The sequence below is a fragment of the Ammospiza caudacuta genome, chromosome 17 (genome assembly GCF_027887145.1).
Source record: "Ammospiza caudacuta isolate bAmmCau1 chromosome 17, bAmmCau1.pri, whole genome shotgun sequence".
Lineage (NCBI taxonomy): Eukaryota > Metazoa > Chordata > Aves > Passeriformes > Passerellidae > Ammospiza > Ammospiza caudacuta.
The window spans coordinates 2,878,419-2,897,452 of NC_080609.1; the positions used below are offsets into that span (position 1 = coordinate 2,878,419).

At 62.6% G+C, this 19,034-nt stretch overlaps 3 protein-coding genes across 3 annotated transcripts; 1 reads left to right on the forward strand and 2 right to left on the reverse strand.

Moving 5' to 3' along the window:
* The first annotated feature begins 5,419 nt into the window (after positions 1-5,419).
* MSS51 (MSS51 mitochondrial translational activator) lies at positions 5,420-8,335 on the forward strand. The gene is made up of 6 exons (XM_058816118.1): positions 5,420-5,757; positions 6,040-6,195; positions 6,422-6,546; positions 6,687-7,250; positions 7,730-7,823; positions 7,899-8,335. The coding sequence occupies exons 1-6, from the start codon at positions 5,465-5,467 to the stop codon at positions 8,167-8,169; spliced, it is 1,503 nt and encodes a 500-aa protein (XP_058672101.1). The 5' UTR covers positions 5,420-5,464; the 3' UTR covers positions 8,170-8,335.
* A 36-nt stretch (positions 8,336-8,371) lies between these two features.
* On the reverse strand, positions 8,372-15,621 carry LOC131565314 (cytoplasmic phosphatidylinositol transfer protein 1-like). Its single transcript, XM_058816138.1, has 10 exons — positions 15,569-15,621; positions 14,300-14,413; positions 12,926-13,074; positions 11,336-11,424; positions 11,166-11,173; positions 10,665-10,736; positions 10,483-10,578; positions 10,230-10,385; positions 10,093-10,156; positions 8,372-9,230 (listed from the first exon to the last, which is right to left on the reverse strand). Exons 2-10 carry the CDS (start codon positions 14,345-14,347, stop codon positions 8,965-8,967), a joined length of 948 nt encoding a protein of 315 aa, XP_058672121.1. The 5' UTR covers positions 14,348-14,413; positions 15,569-15,621; the 3' UTR covers positions 8,372-8,964.
* A 2,082-nt stretch (positions 15,622-17,703) lies between these two features.
* LOC131565417 (myeloid-associated differentiation marker homolog) lies at positions 17,704-18,637 on the reverse strand. The gene has a single exon (XM_058816286.1). The coding sequence runs from the start codon at positions 18,568-18,570 to the stop codon at positions 17,704-17,706; it is 867 nt and encodes a 288-aa protein (XP_058672269.1). The 5' UTR covers positions 18,571-18,637.
* Between the last annotated feature and the right edge of the window lie 397 nt (positions 18,638-19,034).

The window sequence follows — 19,034 nt, forward strand, 5'->3', positions numbered from 1 at the left end:
CCTATCTCCATGCTCTGTGCGCAGCCTTTAATTAGCCCTGGATGGATGGTGTGTGAGGGAAAACCAGCTGGTCAGCATTTATTACCTGTCCTCCCTAATGAGTGCCCCCCCACCTTGCTCACTGTGAACTCCTCTTAAACACAGAGCTGTTAATGGGATATCCACCCCTCCAGTTTGCTCCCGGTGCTCACTGCAGGCAGGCTCAGCAGCAAAATTGGACACATTTTCCCAGCCTCATGCTTCATTCCTTATTTTAGTCACTGAGTACTTTGCAACCTGCTGAATGAGTAAGGACCTTGCAGGAAAGGCAGTCAGAGTTTGTACAATACTGGACTCAGGCATTTCATCTGCAGAAAGGAAGGCTAATAGAGCTGGGCAGGTGACCCTGCCGCTGCCTTTTGGGGGGTTTTCAGCTCTGTGCTTTCCATCTTTGTTGTTTTTTGCAGAGCAATTGAGTAGCTGCACACATTAACATTTCCCAGCACGACCTCACCTATCAGAGGGAAGCAGGGACAGACGTCAGAGGGAGCGGGAAAGGCCTCCAAGCCTGTAACATATAGGGCTGTACCACATCCGTGATGAGCCAGGCAGCTGAGTCATGCTCTCCCTCCCATTAAAAAGCAGCAGAGAGCTGAATGAGGGAAGGAACAGTTCCAAATTCCACATACCGTGGCCTCAGGGCAAAGCTTCGCTGATGGGGAGGCAGGCACTGCATACAAAGGAGCTAAGACCTTCAGTGAACGCACTCCTGGGAAGAAACAGGAATGAGAACAGCCTCAAGTGAGACCCTCTGCAAAGAATCACACTCATGCAATGATCTGGGTTGGAAGGGGCCTTAAAGATCACCTTGTTCCAGCCCCCTGCCATGGGCAGGAACACCTTACATGAGGCAAAATCATGGTTCTGAATTTTGATTTCATTCAGAATAAATTCTGAATGCTGAGCTACTCTCTCTCCCCCTGGGTCAGATTTTGCAGAGCTATGAAGGTTACTTTGTCCAAAGGAGATAACTGTAGTCAGGGGTCCATAAGCAGAGATCAGAAAGTGCCAGGGAGCAAGGAGTGTGGTCATGGAGGCTGTAAAACTCAATGCTGTACCTTGCAGCAGAGGCAGAAGGTCCACCACAGCTTGGGCAAGAGGAGTGATTTTGTCTGGTTTTTTCTTGTCCTTTGATGTCACTTCTAGCAGTGTCACTAGGGAGATAAAAAGAGAGGAGCTGGCAGAATTCCTTGGAGCAGCAGGTCAGGCACCAAGGAAGGTCTGTGCGAGCTCTGGCACGAGCTCCTCTTCACCTCCCAAGGCTGACAAGCACAGCAAAGCCAAAGGAGCACGGGCCAACATGAAAGGGGATTCTTCCAGCTGGCAGAGATGGACAAGAAGTGCTGAGAGCCTCCCACCACTGCTGCTGAAGTGCTATTCCTGAACCAGTGACTCCTGCAGCCACAGCACCCAGCTCCAAGGTGGGACATCTGGCAGCAGCTACTTACATAGCACTGGTTTCTGCACCAGGATGTCCAAGGAGTTGGGCCCCTCGGGGCTGTACTCAAAGCTGCTGCTGAAGTCGTACTCTGCTGTGCCATCTGGCAGCACGTGAGTCTTGGAGGAGTCTCCCAGCACTGCTCCATTGTACTCCACACGCACCAGCGTATAAGCCAAGCTGCTTTTGAGAGTTTTCTGTCAAAAAAAAAAGAGAGCTCAGAGAGCAGCTGGCTCTGCAGCAGCATCCCAGCATCAGAGTTCCTCTGGCAGCAGGAGGGAAATTTCCTCTTTCACCATGCTGTGATGCCCCAAAGATTATCAGGAGCTGTGGCAAGGGAGATAGAGAGGTTCAGGCTTCACCTCAGGAAAGACACATCTAAAACAAATGCCAAAATACTCCACTGATATTTTTGTACTTCCAGGAAGCTTGAGACCTTTGCTGTCTCCTAAGAAAGCAGCTCCTGAGCTACAGGGATGAGCTCACAGGACACCTGTGGATGTCGTGTGGTGCAAAATGTCCTGAAATGGACAAGAGAAAAGACCCTTGAGTTGTGCCAGGGGAGATTTAGGTGGGATAATTAGGGAAAATTTATTCACTGTAAGGGTGGTCAGGCACTGGCACAGGTTCCTCAGGGAAGTGGGGGAGTTCCCAACCCTACATGTGTTCAAAAGACATGCATGTGGCACTTGGGAAGATGCTTTAGTGGTGTCCTTGGCAGTGCTGAGTTAAAGGTTGGACTTGATGGTCTCAGAAGCCTTTTCCAACCTACATGATTCTGTGAAATCAAAGGAAGGGCTCCAGCAAGCTCTTAGGGAGCTTTGCAATTTGTTGTTACACCACCTTCATACCACTTGCTTTAATCAGAGATGAGGAGATTCAGATTTTACTTTGAATTTCAAATGTCTAAACAGAGGGGCTTAAACAGGGCTGGAGAGGGACAGTGAGGGCACAGCACATGGCACTGGGGACCCACAGCGGCAGCACTGGGCACCCCCACAGCACAGGAAGGGCTGGGCAGCAGGTACCAAAGGGCTCCCTGCAGCAGAAACACAGTTTAGCTCTCAATCCACAGAGAAGTGGCTGAACACAAGGGCCATTGTACCCAAACCCAGCTTTTCCTTAGTGCTGGGCCACAGGGATGCCTAACCCGCCCTCAGCTCCCTCTCTCCCTGTCACTGGGGTAATTAGCTCCATGCTGGTTCTTGTACAAAAAGAGATCTCTTTCACTTGGTTTTAATTTTCAGCCCTTCTCACTGTCTCCTTGAGCATACATCCCATGAATGGCTAAAGAGAAGAATCCAATTAACCTTTCCCTGTACCATTAATTATCCCAGACTCCTCTCTCATCCTTCTCTACATTGCCTCTAATTAAGCAGATTCCACACTTATAGCCAGAAGTGGATTCCACATTCTTACAGCCGGGTTTTTTTTCATCCTGTTGCTGTGATTATTGCCCTTTTGTAACCCCCCCCTCCCTTGTACAGCCCTTTCTCACGGTGGAGCAATCAGAAGCACAAAGCAACATTCCAGATGCAATCAATCCAGCAGCCTGTTCTCCCCAGCATTGTTTATCCTCCTCTCACCTCATATCTCACCTAAGCTGCTGTTTGCTGAATCCATCAGTGTAAGAGGTACTTCAATACTACAATGTGAAAGCCTCAAGCAGGTGCTTTTGGATTGCTTTTTCTGTCTGCTGCTGGAGCAGAAGCAGGGATTTGCATTTTTTTCTGCTTGCAGCAGGAGCTGAGCTTCTCCTCCACATTCCCTCCCAAATGCCAGTTCCTCTGGAAGACTTTAGGGACAGCCAGGTGCATCACATGGAAATCACAGCAGTGGTGGTTTGATTGGCATCAGCTCATAGCCTTGAACTGGATCCACTGCCTTTTTAGAACCAGAGCCACCCTATTGCTTTCAATATGATTTAAACAGCTGGAGCTGAGATGAAAATCTGGCTTTACACCCAAGGTGAGGTCCTTCCACAGGTTTTTGTCTCACTGATCACATTTTTGCTGTGTTCTGTTTAAAAAACCTGCATTTCCATATAGTTAGAGGAGGCAGAGAGGTACATTTCACCCCAGTATCTCTGGCCAGCTGCTAGGGAAGTGTGCTCCCCAATTTATGTGCCTCATAAGATTTTTCCTCTGTGTGAACTTCTCAGCAGGGAGGAGGAAGCCACAGTGTGGCATTGCTGAACCTCTGATACTCCCACCACTCCTTCCTTTAGCCTTATCACCCCCTGCCTGCTCTCAGAGGGGATCCCTGTGCACGCAGAATTGCTCTGGCCTTGTTTATTAAATGAGTAGAGATATTTTCAGAACTTTACCAGGTCCTGTGCACTCACGACCGTGATCTGTACTGGTATTGGCTGTGACATACTGGGAAGAGCTTTCAGCAGCAGGCTCCTTCCCACCAGTCAGCCCCGCAGGGACCTCCTCAGCTCTGCAGGAGAAAGAATGAGGAAAGAAACATGAAACTGCTCCATTCCTCTCCCAGATACCTCTGCAGGACACAGCAGTGCGGGCTGCAAGCGCTATTCAGGGCTTGGCTGTCAAAACACCATTGAATGTGCAGGGCTTTGGCAGTGACGAATCTCTCACGAGGTGCAGGGGGAGGACTGGGAAAAATGTAATGTGAAAATTATCCATCTCTGTAAGCTTCACCCAGCTGCTGCTCCCAAGAAAGGTTTGTTGTGCCAGGCTGCTCTCGGCTCCCAGTACATCCCTGGCTCTCTTTTACTCCCTTTTTACGTTAACGGTGACCCCATGGGCCAAAGGCTGGCGGCCACCCCTCACGGCTCTAATGCTGTGGGGACCTGGGTCCTTCTGCTCCTCAGGTTTGTGAAACCCTCAGGATTCCCTCAGGGCTCCCCACGGCCCCCTTGCCTCACACCCCCACAGCCTGGCAGCTCCCTCAGGGCAGCGTTGATGGGCTCGGGGCTCCTCTCACCCTGGTGGGTCCTGCAGCCCCTCAGCCATGGGCCTGGCGGTTCTCCTGAACCCAGAACGGTCCTGCAGCCCCTCACCGACGGTCCCGGGGGTTTTCCCGGCCTGAGGTGCACCTACAGCCCCCGAGCCCCGGGCCTAGGCGCTCTGCTGGCTCGAGAGCTCCTCACCCACGGGCCTGGAAGCTCTAAGCTCTCCTGCCCCAGAATGGTCTTGCAGCCCCTCACCCACAGCTCTGGAGGCCCTCCCGCCCCGGGGGGATCCTGCAGCCCCTCACCGGGAGCCAGCTGGGGCACCGTGCGGCGCCGGGGCTCGAACCTGCGGCCTGCCCGACTCGGCGGAGGGCTCGCGTCCCGTCACCACAGCGACGCGGCGGCTCCCGCAGGCCCCCGAAACCTCGCGGGACCCCGGCCCAGCCCCGCGTGTTGGGGGCGTGCCCGTGAGGCCGCGGCCGCCGCCATGATGGGTGTGGGCAGCCCTCACCAGCCCCCGGTGTGGCCGGGGCCCCCCGAGCCGTCCTGTGTGAGCGGGCGGTGCCCTCCGGCCACCATGTCCCCCTTTGCAGCCTGGTGTGCTCGGCTCTGCATCCCAGAGCCCACTGCTGGTCTCGCCCCGGCTGGCACAGGCTGTGGTGCCCACCCAGGCACTCCCTCACACCCCGCTGGGAGCCCTGAGGCGCTGGGACGGGCCAGGCTGGGGTGGGGTCGCTATGGCGAGGGTGTGGGGCAATGACTTTGTGTCCCTACGGTCACAGACGGGTCCCAGGGGTTTGGGCAGCCCCCCGAAGGTTTACAGTGTTTGCTACAGGGTTTTGGGGCACGCCACTGCCACCAGCGCGGCTTTTGGGGCGGGAGCCGGACCCCCGGAGCGGGTTGGCCCGTTCCCGGGGAGGGGATGCCCAGAATAGCTCCGCTATCTGATTCCGAGGGGCCACGGCCGTCTGCACCGCCGGCTCCCGGGGGCTGACATTTGAGCCCCGCCGCGGGACGGGACGGGGCGGGCGCCGGGACTGCCCGGGATCTCCTGCCGGGACAGTAGCGGGATGGCGGGCGGGAGGCGCCGTGGGGGCCACGGGCGGCGCGGGGGACCCCGGCAGCACCCCGGGACCGCCGGAGCGGCCTCCTCGCCCGCACCTCTCTCTCTTGCAGCCGCCCCGGCCCAGCCAAACGCAGGCGCTGCCCCTACAACCGGCCGCTCCAAGAAGGCCCCGGAGGAGCCAGCGGCGAGGGCTCCAGACGTGGACTCGCTGGGCTTCCAGGCCATGGACCGCAACGTGCCGGGGCTGTCCCACGTCATCCTGCAGAAGCTCAACATGAAGAGCTATGAGGACTACAAGTGAGTGAGCACCCATGGGTGCCTGTTCCCCACCCCCTTCCCCGGGAAGAGCATCCCCTGTGGCCCCCAGCAGCTGGAGCAGCTCCCATGGCTCATCCCACCCTTCCGGCTCAGCCCACCGGGAGCTCTGATGGGCTCCTGGGTGGACCCCTCCAGAGTGCCTGGCTCCCTGTCCCCACCCAGGCCAGGATGCTCCTGCCTGGAGCTAAAAGACTTGGCAGCCTCAGAGGATATGAGCCCCACCTTTGTGGCAGCCGGCTGGATTCTGCTCACCCTCTGCAGATCTGCCATGGATGGGAGGAAGAGCGGCAGCGATTTTGGCATCCGGACGTATTTTGACATGTTCCAGAAGATGGAAGACACCTTCAAGTTTTGTGTTGAGTGCAAGAAGCTCCCTGATGCCCTCCCGGACCCCAAGAGCCTCCGGCGTTGCAAGAGGTATGGTGGGGAGATGGTCTGGTGGCACAGGGATGGACCCATCCCTCACTTCCAGCCTGCTGGCTGGGGTGAAGTGAGCGGTGTCTGACCCCAGTGCCCACCTCCAGCCACTGGGCACCCCTAGGAACAGTGACATAGCTCTGAGAGGGGGTGGCAGGGAACCAGGCTGGGTGGGCTGGATCGTGCCCTCCCTCCCCATGGCTGGGCATTCTGCCTGTGTGCCCAGGTGCCAAAATGTGTACTACTGTGGTGTGGCGTGCCAGCGTGCCAACTGGCCGCTGCACAAGAAGTTCTGCAAGAAGCTGAAGCTGGTGGCACTGGACCGGCTGGTGGAGTGGCTCATCTTCACAGGTGAGGCATGTGTCCCCCTCGGATCCCCATCCCGGACTGCACAGGTTCTGTGGTGGGATGTGGTGTCCATTCTCCCACAGCACAAGTGGGACAGGCAGCCTGGGCTGTGGCACCACCGCTGTACCGTCCTGACCCCGCAGGAGACATCCCCTTTCCCACGGACACCTGGACAAAACCTGCCCGGGACGTGAAGGGCTGGGAGGACTGGTTCTCCATGCAGGAGCAGCTGGAGGAGAAGCTGGGTGCCATCGTGGCCGGGCGCTACATGACCCTGCTGTGGGCCAACGCCGGGAAGCCGCGGCCGGAGGACGCGGAGCTGCGGGAATCCATCCGGCGCCTGGTCACCGACTTCCACTCGCGGCCGCTCACCATTGGCCTGGGACTGCGGCTCTTCGGCATCGACCCCCTCACCAGGCCCCTCACCGTGCACGTGGTGGGGGCTTCCCACGTGGAGACCCTCAACACGCGCCCGACGGACTACGACGAGCTGACGCGCATGTTCCCGGGGCACCAGGGCGTGGAGATGGTCATGGTGGGCGTGGACGTGGTGGACGGACCCATCATGAGGCCACCCCTGACCACGCTGGCGCCCCGGGGAAAAGTCTATCTCAGCAGCTACAAGGGGCTCTACCACGACTTCTGGGAAAGCCACGTGGAGACCAAACTGGCTGCCCCTCCTGACCTGGTGGTGGGCTTTCACCCAGGTGAGTGCCTGTGCCATGGAGGGGTCGGACCCTCACACCCCACTGCAGGGATAGGGACATCCACAGGGCACATGGGCTCAGGGACCACACTGAGCACCCTGGCAGCACCTGTGGCTGGGCCTGAAGCTGGCCTGGGACATGCTCAGGGCTTTGCACCAAGGCACAACAGTGAGCTGGGGGGACCCCCTGGGACATGGCTGCCTTGTCTTCCCACCAGGCACTCTGTCCTGCCTGTGTCACCCACCTGCAGGTGAAATGGATCCTTCCCTTCAAGTCTCAGTGCTGTGGCTTAGCCCAGGACACAGAGTTTGGGGTGCCTCACCTTGCTGAGAGAAGCCAGACCCCACCTTGCTGAGGGCTGCCAAACTCACTGCATGCTTGGGGTGTCCAGCACAGAGTGGATGCAGTTGGAGCCGGCTTTCCCGGGGGTCAGGATGGGATGGGAAAGGGGTGGAATCCTCATGGCTGTGTCCCCACAGGTTTCCATGCCTGCCCAGACCTGCTGGCGGGCTGGCTGCCCACCCTGCTGCTGCTGCGGGACTATCGCCTGCCCGTGCTCTTCACCGTGTACAGGTGAGCACAGCCCACCCGCAGCCCGCTGAGCCGGCACAGACACCCACTCACCGTGCCTGTCCTCTCTTCTGGCAGTGAGCAGGAGCTGAAGGCCTCCCTGCAGATCCTGGTGGAGCTGGAGATGCACATTGTGGGTTATGCCAGCAACCCCTTTGCCTCCCTGCGGCCCGAGCAGGTCTACTCGAGCCCCAACAAACCCCCCGTCTACTGCAGCTCCCACTACATCGCCCTGCTGGGAGCAGAGGCTGTGCCAGGGGCTGAGGAGCTGGAGGATGATGATGGCTGGCAGGGAGGAGAGCCCAGTGCTGCTGCTGTGGCTGGGGGCATTGCCCCAGGGCTGGGCTGATTCCTGCCTGCCCTGACCACCTGACCCCCAGAGCCTCGCTGCCCGTCCAGGACCCTCCACATCCTGGGATCAGCCATCCAGAAATCCCTCACTGCACACGTAGAGGCCTGGGGGATGCAGCACCCCAGCACAGGCATGGCACCCTTCCCCAGCACCAAATAAATCACTACCAGCAACCAGCTGCCGTGTCTCGAGCTTTATTTCCAAAAAGGCCTTTGTTTCCCTAAAGAAAACGAGGGGCTGAGCCCACCCCAGCCCCCTCGAGCAGCCACGGCCTCTGGAGGGACAGCAAAGGGGACCCTGACTATGGGACCAGCCGTGCATGGGGTCGGGGACCCCTTGGGGTCCAGTGGGGAGCCCCAGTCGTGGCTGTCACTGTCACTGTCACCCTCACTGTGCCTCCATGCTGGTGCCTACCCTGCAGGGCACTGCTCCAGCCTGGCACCGGCCACCAGCCCGGCCACGGCAAATGGGCACCAGCTCTCACCTCCCCACTGCTTGCCAGCCTCGGTGGCCCTTGAGGACACCGGGGCGGGTGGAGTCGAGGGAAGCAGCTCCCGCGGCATCGCCCGACGCTGCCGGGGGCCCGCACTGGCCTGGCGTCCGCTCCTGGTGCAGCCAGTGGGTCTGGCGTGGCAGTGCTGGCACTGACCCGAGTGGGCACCCACGGTGGCTCAGGGAGGCCAGCACACCCCAGGGCTGCCAGCGCCCTGGCAGCGGCTCCGGGTCCCTCCCTGGGCTCTGCACCTGGGCGGCAGAGCTGGCACAGTCCGGCACGGAGCGGCACTGCCGGCGTCACTCGGCGCCAGCGCGTTCCCGCAGCGCGGGCAGCGTCAGGGTCTCCGGAGCCGACTTCTTCCTTGGGCGAGTCTTGGGGGGAGCCAGGAACTCGGGGGCCTCGTCGCTGAGGGGGGTGGAGGGGGCGCTGGCAGGGGCCGAGTGCGTGGCCGTGGGCTGCCCTACCTCGCTGACCGAGATGGCCGGTGGCACCAGGCCGATGAGCTCGTTGGTGGCCTCCTGCGTCTCCTGCTCGTAGCGCCGCACCTCCTCCATGGTCATCCCTGCCGAGCACAGCCGCGCTTGGGGCCGCTCGGCACGGCCGCCTCCGGCACCCCTCATCCCGGGCAGCCTGCGCCTCCCCACCGAGCTGGGGGACAGGAGGGGACAGGGGGACGGGCAGGGAAGGGGATGCTGGGCAGTGCAGCCAGCTCCCCAGCTCCAGCGCCAGCCCAGACAGCAGGCGGGAAGGGATGGGCAGGTGACACAGGCAGCGCAGGCAGGGGACACGCAGGGAGGGCAGCTGGGAAGGGGGCACACTCCACCGCGGGGTGCGGGGGGGCACAAGCCCCCCTGCCTGCACCCACCCCCAGGCAGCGAGGCGGGCTCCGGGGTGTCTGTCCCCGGCAGGCAGAGGGGCTTAGGGGTGCTGGCTCCCCAGCTTTTGGTTTGTGGCCACTTGCATCTGAGTCTCGAAGGCCCGGACCTCTTCCAGGGACATGTCTGGAAGGCAGAGAGCCACTCACCGGGATGGCCTGGCACCCACTGCCAGATGTCACCAAACCCGGGGCTCCCGTCCCCGTGCCCACACGTGGCAGCGCGTGTCCCTGCCAGAATGGGGGTGCAGGCAGCACAGGCAGGGTGCTGGGACCCCTCTGCCCATCCTCCCCAAGGGGTGCAGGGGGGCGTGTGCAGGCAGGGGTGAGCTGGAAGCACAGGCAGTGCAGGCAGTGCAGGGAATGCAGGCAGTGCAGGGAATGCAGGCAGTGCAGGCAGCATAGGCAGCACAGGCAGTGCAGGCAGCAGCACAGGCAGAGGAGGAGCAGGAGCTGTGGTGGGGTCAGTGGCATCAGCAGTCTGCCCTGCAGCCCCTACCTCCATGGGCACTGTGTGCCCCCTCCCCACCGTGTGCCCCCTCGGACTCACCGCACCACTCGTCCACCCAGGCGAAAGCCTGCCGGTGCCCGATCAGCAGGATGTCCCGGATCACCTGCAACCCCATGGGGGTCAGCACCCTGTCACTGCCCCCCCAATGCCCCCCAGCCCCCCTTGGCCCCCCTCACCTTGTGCACGAACTGCTCCACGCGTGTCTGCAGCCCCCACACCTCGAACTTGACGCTCACCAGTTTGTAGGAGCACATGATGGGCTTGGTGTGCTGGCGCCAGCCCTCCCGCAGCGGCCCCCGGCCCGTCTTGGCCGAGCTGAAGAAACGGGGGTCCTGGGGGGATGGGGAACATCAGGGTCGTGAGTTCCCTCTCTCGGGACAGGAGACAAGGGAGTGGCTCAAGGAGCTCCCTGGTCCCCAGCCCTGGTACCTCCAGGCTGCGGTAGTAGCGCTCAGGGATCTCATCGAAGGCGATGTCCAGGAAAGAGACCTCGTGGTCACCAAGGATTTTGTCACTGTGGAAGATCTGGGGAGGGGAGGGAGGATGAGTGACACGGGCCACAAGTCATGAGGTGATGAGTTTGGCAGTTCTCAGCTGCGCTGCTCACTCACATTCTCGCTGTCCCCGCAGTTGTCCTCGTACTTGGTCTCGATGTAGATGGAGAACTTGGGCAGGAAGGAGCACTGCAGGGAGTGGCTGTCAGCTGTGCCCCGAGGGACACCACTCCCAGGGACACCCCACCCCGAGGGACACCCCACACCCAAAAGATGTGCAGTCCAGGGACACCGATCCTGAGGGACCACCCAGGCCTGAGGGACACCCACCTCCAAGGATGCTCATCCTCAAGGAACACCCAGCCACAAGGCCCCTCTCTCCAGGGGATTCCCATTTCCAAGGAAATCTGAGCCCCAAGGGACACCCACCCTGAGGGGTGCCCAGCCCTAAGGACATCCACCCAAGGGCCACCCCCATGGTGACACTCACCCTGATGGACACCCACTCCTAAACGATGTCCATCCCAAAGGACACCCACCCCCAAAAATGCCCCCCCAGTGCCCCCTGCCCAGCCACCTACTGGGGGGGACACAGGTCATCCCATGCCAGCCCCTTACCGTGTACTCTGCAGGGACACCGTGGCACATTGGCATCACAGGGTGGCATCACCGGGTGATATCACAGGGGAGAGAGGGAACAGTGAGACCGGGGGCAGCTCCTGCAGCCCCCACCCAGTGGGCAGGGACAGGGTGCCCAGGGTGCCCATCCCATGCCCTGCCAGGCTCACCTGTGATGGTGTAGGGGTAGTAGTTCCAGGCCTTCTCGGTGATGTAGAAGATGCGGGGGGTCACTGCCCGTGCCCAGCTTGGCAGTTTGCTGTGGGCACCATGTCAGGAGACCCCCTCAGAACAGGACACGGCTGGTGCCACCCAGCCCTGCACTGCCAAGCACAGCCTGGCTCTGGGATCCCCATTCCCACCCCAGGAACCCCACCTGCTACCTGGCACCCTCACCTCGACCCCAGAGACTCTCACCTGCACCTCAGGACCCTCATCTGCATCCCAGCACCTCTCCCAGGAGCCACTCCCACCTCCCCAGCACCTCCATCTGTATTCCAACACTGTCATGTGCACCTCAGGACACCCCCAGGGACCCCTGTCACCTCCCCAGGACCCTCACCCCTGCCCCAGCTCCTCACCATACACCCTCACCTCCACTCTAGGATGTCTCCAGGGACACTCACCTGCACCTCAGAACATCCCCAGGGAGCCCTGTCACCTCTCCAGGACCCTCCTTGACACCCCTGGATCATCACCTGCCCCTCACAGCATCCTCAGGGACCCCTGTGACCTCCCCAGGACCCTCCCCAGTGCCCCAGCCTTCCCCCACCAGAGACCCCTGCCACCTCCCCAGCACCTTCACCTGTACTCCAGGACCCCCAGGGGTCTGTGCCAACTCCTCATCTCCACCCCAGTGCCCCTCAGGTTCCCCAGCTCCTCCCCAGACACCCTGACCCCTCCCCAAGGAACACCCACCCCCCATCCTGGACCCTCACCCTTCCCCAGGACCCCTTGCCCTCCCCAGGGCTGAGCCCCCCAGGTGCTCCTGTCCCCCCCAGCCCCCAAGCAAGATCGGGCCCCCTGGGGGCTCGGGAGGTGGGTTTTGATTAATTTTCAGGGGTTATAAATAAATTTCAGGCGAGAGGGGAATCGTGAGTGCTGCAGCTAAAAATAACCTGTCTCACACCAGCAGCTCCTGGTGGGGAGCAGCCCGTGTCCGCAGGAGCTGAGGGGACATGGGGACAGTGCTGCTGCCCCACGGTGACACCCCCGCGGCCAGGGCACTGCCAAGGCCCAGATCAGGCACCCAGCAGCACCCAGGGGTGCACCCCTGCAAGGTGGGTGCATGTCCTGGGGTGGGTGCACCCCGTGAGAAGAGGGCAGCCCCCTGGAGAGGGGTGAACCCCTAGGATGGGCCGACCCAAAGCTCCCAAAGATGGGTGCAGCCCCCCAAGATCAGAGCACCCCAGGAGATGGGTGCAGCCTGAGAGATAAAGGCAGCTCCCAAAATTGGATGCACACCCCAAAGATGGGCGCAAGGATTTGGGGATCCCACTGGGAGACACACACACAGCCCTTGAAGATGGGTGGGTGCCTGGGGGATGGGTGCAGCCCCCCAGGATCAGTGCAGCCCCCCAAGATCACTGGACCCCAGGAGATGAGGGCACCCTGGGAAATGATGGAGGGAGCCCAGGAAATAATGGGGGTAACCCTGGGAATCTGCCTGTCCACGACCCAGCGAAGACATTCCCCAGTGATTTTGGAGGATGCTCCTGCCATGCCCCCCTGCACTGCCCCCAGCACGGTCCCAGGCTCACCTGGAGAGGTGCACTCGCTTCTCCGTGAACTGCCCGGGGCCGTGCACGGGGTCCTCGTGGGGCTCGTTCTTCACCACCTCCACGCCCTCGCCCTTCTCGCTCTCCTGGTGGCTGTGCTTGCTGATGGTGTAGAGCTGCCCCACGCGGTACTGCCGGCACAGAGCCCGCCCTCAGCGCCCCCGGCCCCACTGACACCGCCCGGGGGCTGAGCCACGCTGCCCAGAGGGGAAACTGAGGCACGGAGCAAGGGGTGGCAGAGCCTGAGCCGTGCAGAGGGCAGGGGGTTCCTGGGGCACCCTGTGTGACCTCCCGTGTCCCTGAGCTGTCCCAGCTCCCAGGCAGGGGCTGGATCCTGCTCTCCCTGTGCTCTCCCAGTGCCTTGCAGAATTCCTGAAGGTTTTCTGCTCAGCAAACTACCTGGGATCCAGGGAGAAAGATCTGTATGATATTTGATATAGATTATTATCTATATGATGTATCTGGACCTGTCTGTGTCAGGTACATGACCATGAGGGTGTAGATGTGTGTTTGGGGATGGAAGCCAGGGAGAAATGTCTATATTATACGATCTATATGGTATATCTGGATGTCCCTGTGTCAGGCATATAGCCATGAGGGTGTAGATCTGTGTTTGGGGATGAAAGCCAGGGAGAAATGTCTGTATGATATGGTCTATATGATGTATCTGGATGTGTCTGTGTCAGGTGTATAACCATGAGGGTGTTGATGTGTGTTTGGGGATGGAAGCCAGGGAGAAATGTCTATGTTATATTATCTATATGATGTATCTGGATGTCCCTGTGTCAGGTATATAGCCATGAGGGTGTAGATCTGTGTTTGGGGGTGCAGCTGTGCAATAAGGGTTGGACTGTTCTGCTGAAGATCCCATCCACCACCACAATCACCAGCAGGATTTTACCACCCCGCTCTGCCTGAATTAAACCCTTCCCCAGGTGCTTCCAAGGAGGGATGGCACTGCCCAGGGTGGGCACCACTCCCCAAAGAGCAGGCACCAGGGAGAGACCTTTGCCCACGGGTGCTGCCAGCGCTTTTTGCCGATAGCATCCAGGCTCCGTGCCCGAGCAGGGACGGAGTTTATGGTCCCTGCCGTGCCACGGGCATCCATCCCCCGCTCCTGCCGTGCCCGGTGCTGCCGTGGGGCGCTGTGCCCCGAGGCCACCGTGCCCACGACGGGCTGTCCCCACACCCACAGCCCAAAGCACGGCTCGGCCCTGGCACGGCACACCCCGAGCCCATCCCATCCCTGCCACCAGCCGTGCAACGAGGGCACAGCACAGGGGTCACCGCGTCCCTCCCAGGGCAGAACCGATCCCCTGGCTGTGAGCCCCGCAGCCACCCCCCTGGCCCCCTCACCTCCTCGGTGGTGAGCGGCATGCAGATGCGGTACTCCTTGACCAGCATGGTGGCACCTCGGGCGGGGTGCCACGGGCACGGCGGGCAGCGCGGGCTCAGGCGGAGGCGTGGGCGCTGCCGGGGACACGGCTCATGCTGGGGCGGGCGGGGAGCGGGGGGGACGCGGCGCTGCCTCCCGCGCTGCCGGCCCCGCTCCCCGGCTCGGAGCTGCCGCCCCGCTCGCCGTGACTTCACGAGCGTTGCCATGGCAGTGGCGTGAGGTCACCCGTGCGAGGAGCAGCCTGGGTGTACCCAGCTGGGGACACCCCGGCACCCCAAAACCCTCCCGGCCTTAACCCCGTCCCTGCCGGGCACACAAACGCGTCCCCTCGGAGCGCACGTGTCCCCCCAAAACAGGGTGCTGTCCCTTCGGGGTGCCACATCCCCACCCGGCTGTGGTGGCCAGTGTGGCAGGAGGGTTGTAGGGACATGAGGATGGGGTCAGGCTTGCCCGCTGCTCCTGGGGCCCAGCTGTGGGCACCCACACTGCCCTGTCCTGAGGGGTACTCAGGTGTCCCCCCTGATGGAGGACATCCCTTCCCTGGGCAGGACCTGGATCCCCTTCCCCGAGGCTTCCCCCAGCACCCATCCCAGGCAGCACCACCCTGGGGCTGCCCCCCAGCACCCGCCACAACCATGGCACTGCCAGGCTGTCACACTGCTAGGCTGTCACCCTGCCAGGGCTGGGGATACTCACAGTGAGCATCAGGACAGCTCGGGGGGCTCCTGGATGTGCCCCCAGCCCCACAGAGAAGGGAGGGGATGTGGGCCCTCCTGAAAGTCACCCCGGATGGGGGGTCAGGCCTTGGAAGGGCAGATGGGGGCTCATATGGGATTTTACCAGCTGGGGACACAGGGACATCCTTGGGGTACAGGGTTACAGCGGGACACAAGGGCAGCTTTAGGGGCACCGGGGGACACAGGAGCGTCCCTGGGGCCGCAAAGCCGTTTGAGGCTACAGGGGCATCCCTGGGGGACACCCTGCTGACGGGGCAGAGGGCAGGGTGCTGGTGCCAGCTGCAGGAACCCCAACGCCGCGGCAAACGGGAGGGGACAGCCCGGGGACTCACCGGAACGCTGCAGGGCACGGATTCCCCTCCCCATCCCGGCAGCCCAGACCGGTCCCCGCCGGCTGCAAAAGGAGGAGCCCCCCGGCCGGGCTCGGCCGCCCCTTCCCCAGCGCTGCCCGCGGCCGCGTCCCCCCGGGCCGAGCCCCCTGCCCGCACTCACCGGCCCGCGGCGGTGCCCGCTCCCTCCGCCGCCGCCGCCGCCGCCGCCGTGCCCCGGCCGTCCCGGGCCGTGCGCAGGAGCGAGCCGCCCCCCGCACCGCCTCCCGCGCCGCGGCACACCGACCCCTAGGGGGAGGAATGCACCGGCACCGCACCGGCACCGCACCGCATCGCACCGGCACCGCACCGGCAGCGGCACCGCACCTACACCGGAACCAGCACCGCACTGGTACCGCACCGGTACCGCACCGACACCGGCACCGCACCGGCAGCGGCACCGCACCTACACCGGCACCGGCACCGCACTGGCACCGCACCTACACCGGCACCGGCACCGCACTGGCACCGCACCTACACCGGCACCAGCACCACACTGGTACCGCACCGACACCGGCACCAGCACCACACCGGTACCGCACCGACACCGGCATCGCACCGCACCTGGACCGGACCGGCACCGGCATTGGCACCGCAGTGACAGCGACACCGGCACCACGCCACCGTGGCACGGCACCGAGATACCCTCCAGCCCCAGGGTTCCTCTGGCACGGCAGAGACCGCCACCGGGGCACCCAGCACGGCACAAACCGGCACCGGGGCTTCCCGCAGCCACCAGGTCTCCGGTCCCCCAGCACCATCATGTGTCCCAGCTGAGAGATGCCCCCGTGGGGCTCCTGGGCTGCACCCCCCGGGCACCCCCAAAGCCCCTCAGCCACTCACCTGCACCCCGCTGCCAGGCTGGCCCTGTCCCCCCAGCCTCAGCACACCCCACGTGCTGGCACTGCCCACGTGCCACCCACGGCCACCAGCACAGCTCATCAGCAGTGACACTTCTGTCACTCCCTGCGCCTCCCGTCCTCCTTCCTCTGCTAATCTCCATCATCCCGGGCATTGCTGTGCCTCACCGCTGCCATTTTCCTGTTATTTCCTCCCAAAACTCTGCCATGATCTCCAGCCCAGCTGCCTGGGGTGCAGCGGAATGGCCCATCAGTGCCAGCGTGTGGGGACAGGGATTGGGCAAAGGGGACCCCCCAGGCCACCCTGTGGTGCTGCCATCACTGGCACTGCTGGGACCAGCACTGCAGTGGCCATAGAAGTCCCACCTGCCAGTCTGTGCCACCTCCTGGTGGTGGGGACCCCACTTTGTGTCACCCTGTGAGCCCCAGGGCAGTGCTGAGGGGCCCCGACACGGCCCCAAGGCAGCAGGGATGGCCGCAGGCTGTGGCCAGGACAAGCGGTGGCAGAAGGAGCAGCGTGGGGACAGTGGCCCCAAAACCTGCCAGGGTGCCCCACGGGCACCCATCCCACATCCGGGAGGGCAGTGCCAGGAGCTCTGCCCGCAGGAACACCTTCCCTGCCTGCCTGCACCTCTGCCTCCTTCCCACATACCAGCCTGTGGTATCACGGTCCCCGTGGTGTGTGACAGCACCCCCAGCTCTGGTGGCAGTGGTGGCAGCCACCCCCCTCCCCATTTTCCCCAGGGAGGAAACACCACAGCATTCCCCAAAGGAGGACTCCAGCCTGCGTGGCTGAGACCAAACCCAGCAGGGCTCCCACTGTGGGACTGTGGTGGTGACAAGGACCCGGCCATGCTGGTGACAAGTACTGGAGGGCTCTCAGCCCCCCCAACAGCTGCATTCCTCCTGAACCTGTTTGGCAGGGCTCTGTGCAGGTGCCAAAAAAAAGGCATCCGGGCTGGGCTTTTCCTGGTCATGCCCTGCTTCACTCCAGTGCCGAGTCAACAAGGAGTAGGAAGGGTTTTCTGGAGCCTGGTGCCCCCCAAAGTCACCCACCGCTCCCAGTGCCAATGGTGCCCCCCAGTTTCTCACCCCCCAGCAGGGATCCTGCAGCAGGTTGGGAAGGGGAAGAAAGAGGAGGCAGAAACAAGTGAAAAATGACCCAATTTAATCCCAAAGCCCCCTCAAGCTCCGTGGTTCCGGGAGCCCCTGGTGGCCCCTCCAGCCCCCCTGTCTGTGCAGCCCCTGGGGCCCCGGGCTGAGCGCACCCCCGGCTCAGCCCCGGCTCAGCCCTGGCTCTCTGCCCCGGCACAAGGAGCTCTCCGAGGCACCCGGCCCCTTCCTCAGCTCCGCCGGCACCGTCCCAGCGTCCCACCGCCCCCAGCCCCGCCCCGAGCCCTTAGGGAGGCGCCCTGAAGAAAACCATCCTGGTGGAGTAGACCAGGTCCACCAAGTAGGCGATGAGGTTGAAGATGGTGAGGAAGGTGATCCCCAGGTTCTTGTTCCACGGGCAGTCCGGGCCGCAGGAATCGGGGCGGCCCCGGCCCCCCAAGCTGTAGAGGGGCCACACGACCATGGCAGTGAGGTACATCAGCAGGGCCAGCGCGTTGTAGCCCACCAGCACCTTCTCCAGCGGGCAGGGGATGTAGGTGAGGCAGCGGCCGATGGTGAAGATGATGATGAGGAGGGTGAAGATGAAGCAGAGGGAGTAGACAGCCACGCACCACATCAGGCCAGATCGCCTAGTGTATTCACCCGTCTCCAGCAGGGAGAAGATCAGGCAAGCCACGTAGGCTTCAAAGACCTTGAGGAGCCCGGGCACGGTGGAGAGGAAGCTGCTGATGTCGCCGGGCTTGGCGCGGGTCAGCGACACCTCGAGGGCGTAGGCGACGAAGCAGAGGCAGGAGGAGGTGGTGGCCACGGCCTGCCGGGCACACTGGCTGCTGCTGCAGGGGCTCTTGATGAACGTGGCAGGGAACACCACCGAGGAGGTGAAGACCATCAGAGCGGCCAGCATGGAGAAAGCCGAGGTGAAGTCATCCCAGGAGAGCGGCAGCAGCGGGTAGAGCTCCAGCAGCTCCAGCAGCAGCACCAGCAGCGTCACGGCGAAGCAGAAGCACCAGGTGAACATGCACCACGTCCCGTAGGGACCCCCGAAGTGCCCGGTGGAGGCCACGAGGCTGAAGGAGAGGCAGCACAGCACCACGGCGAGGAGGCGGGCGATGCCCACCCAGGAGGTGAGGGCGCGCAGGTTCAGCGTGGCCATGGTGCGGCCGCTCTGCCCGCTGGGCGCTGCCCGCAGCCGCTCTTATCCGGGGCTGGGCAGGAGGGCAGGAGCTGCCAGCCCCCCCGAGCCGCCCGTGCCAAGGACCCCCGGCTCTGCTGCCGCTGCCACCACGCCGCTGGCTGCCGGGGCTGGTGGATCATTAACGCGGGGCTGGGCAAAGGGCGGGGACGGCGGGGCCGGGCCGGGCAGGAAGCCGCCGTGCGCCACCGTGTGCCACCGCCCTGGCAGCGAGCCGCAGCCCTGCCCGCGACAGGAGGTACAAAAGGGCCTTTCATGCACCCCTGGAGTACCGGGGGCACCCCGAAACTGTGACAGATAGCAGGGCTTGGCAGCCCTGGGGCAGCACCCACTGGGTCACCCTGAGGGGTTTAGGGGCTGCACCCATGCAGTGCCCCTGGCAGGGGGTGACACAGCTGGGTGTAGCCCCTTCACACCCTTGCAGG

What these genes read in the sequence shown, in the direction of transcription:
- LOC131565417 (XM_058816286.1), bottom strand. Translation starts at nt 18,570, where the DNA reads ATGGCCACGCTGAACCTGCGCGCCCTCACCTCCTGGGTGGGCATCGCC.
- LOC131565314 (XM_058816138.1), bottom strand. Translation starts at nt 14,347, where the DNA reads ATGCTGGTCAAGGAGTACCGCATCTGCATGCCGCTCACCACCGAGGAG. An exon ending in ACTGCGGGGACAGCGAGAAT is followed by an intron (nt 10,579 to 10,664) that starts GTGAGTGAGCAG and finishes TCCCCTCCCCAG; the next exon opens with ATCTTCCACAGTGACAAAAT. An exon ending in GCTACTACCGCAGCCTGGAG is followed by an intron (nt 10,386 to 10,482) that starts GTACCAGGGCTG and finishes CCATCCCCCCAG; the next exon opens with GACCCCCGTTTCTTCAGCTC.
- MSS51 (XM_058816118.1), top strand. Translation starts at nt 5,465, where the DNA reads ATGGCGGGCGGGAGGCGCCGTGGGGGCCACGGGCGGCGCGGGGGACCC. An exon ending in GGAGTGGCTCATCTTCACAG is followed by an intron (nt 6,547 to 6,686) that starts GTGAGGCATGTG and finishes CTGACCCCGCAG; the next exon opens with GAGACATCCCCTTTCCCACG. An exon ending in GTGCTCTTCACCGTGTACAG is followed by an intron (nt 7,824 to 7,898) that starts GTGAGCACAGCC and finishes CTCTTCTGGCAG; the next exon opens with TGAGCAGGAGCTGAAGGCCT.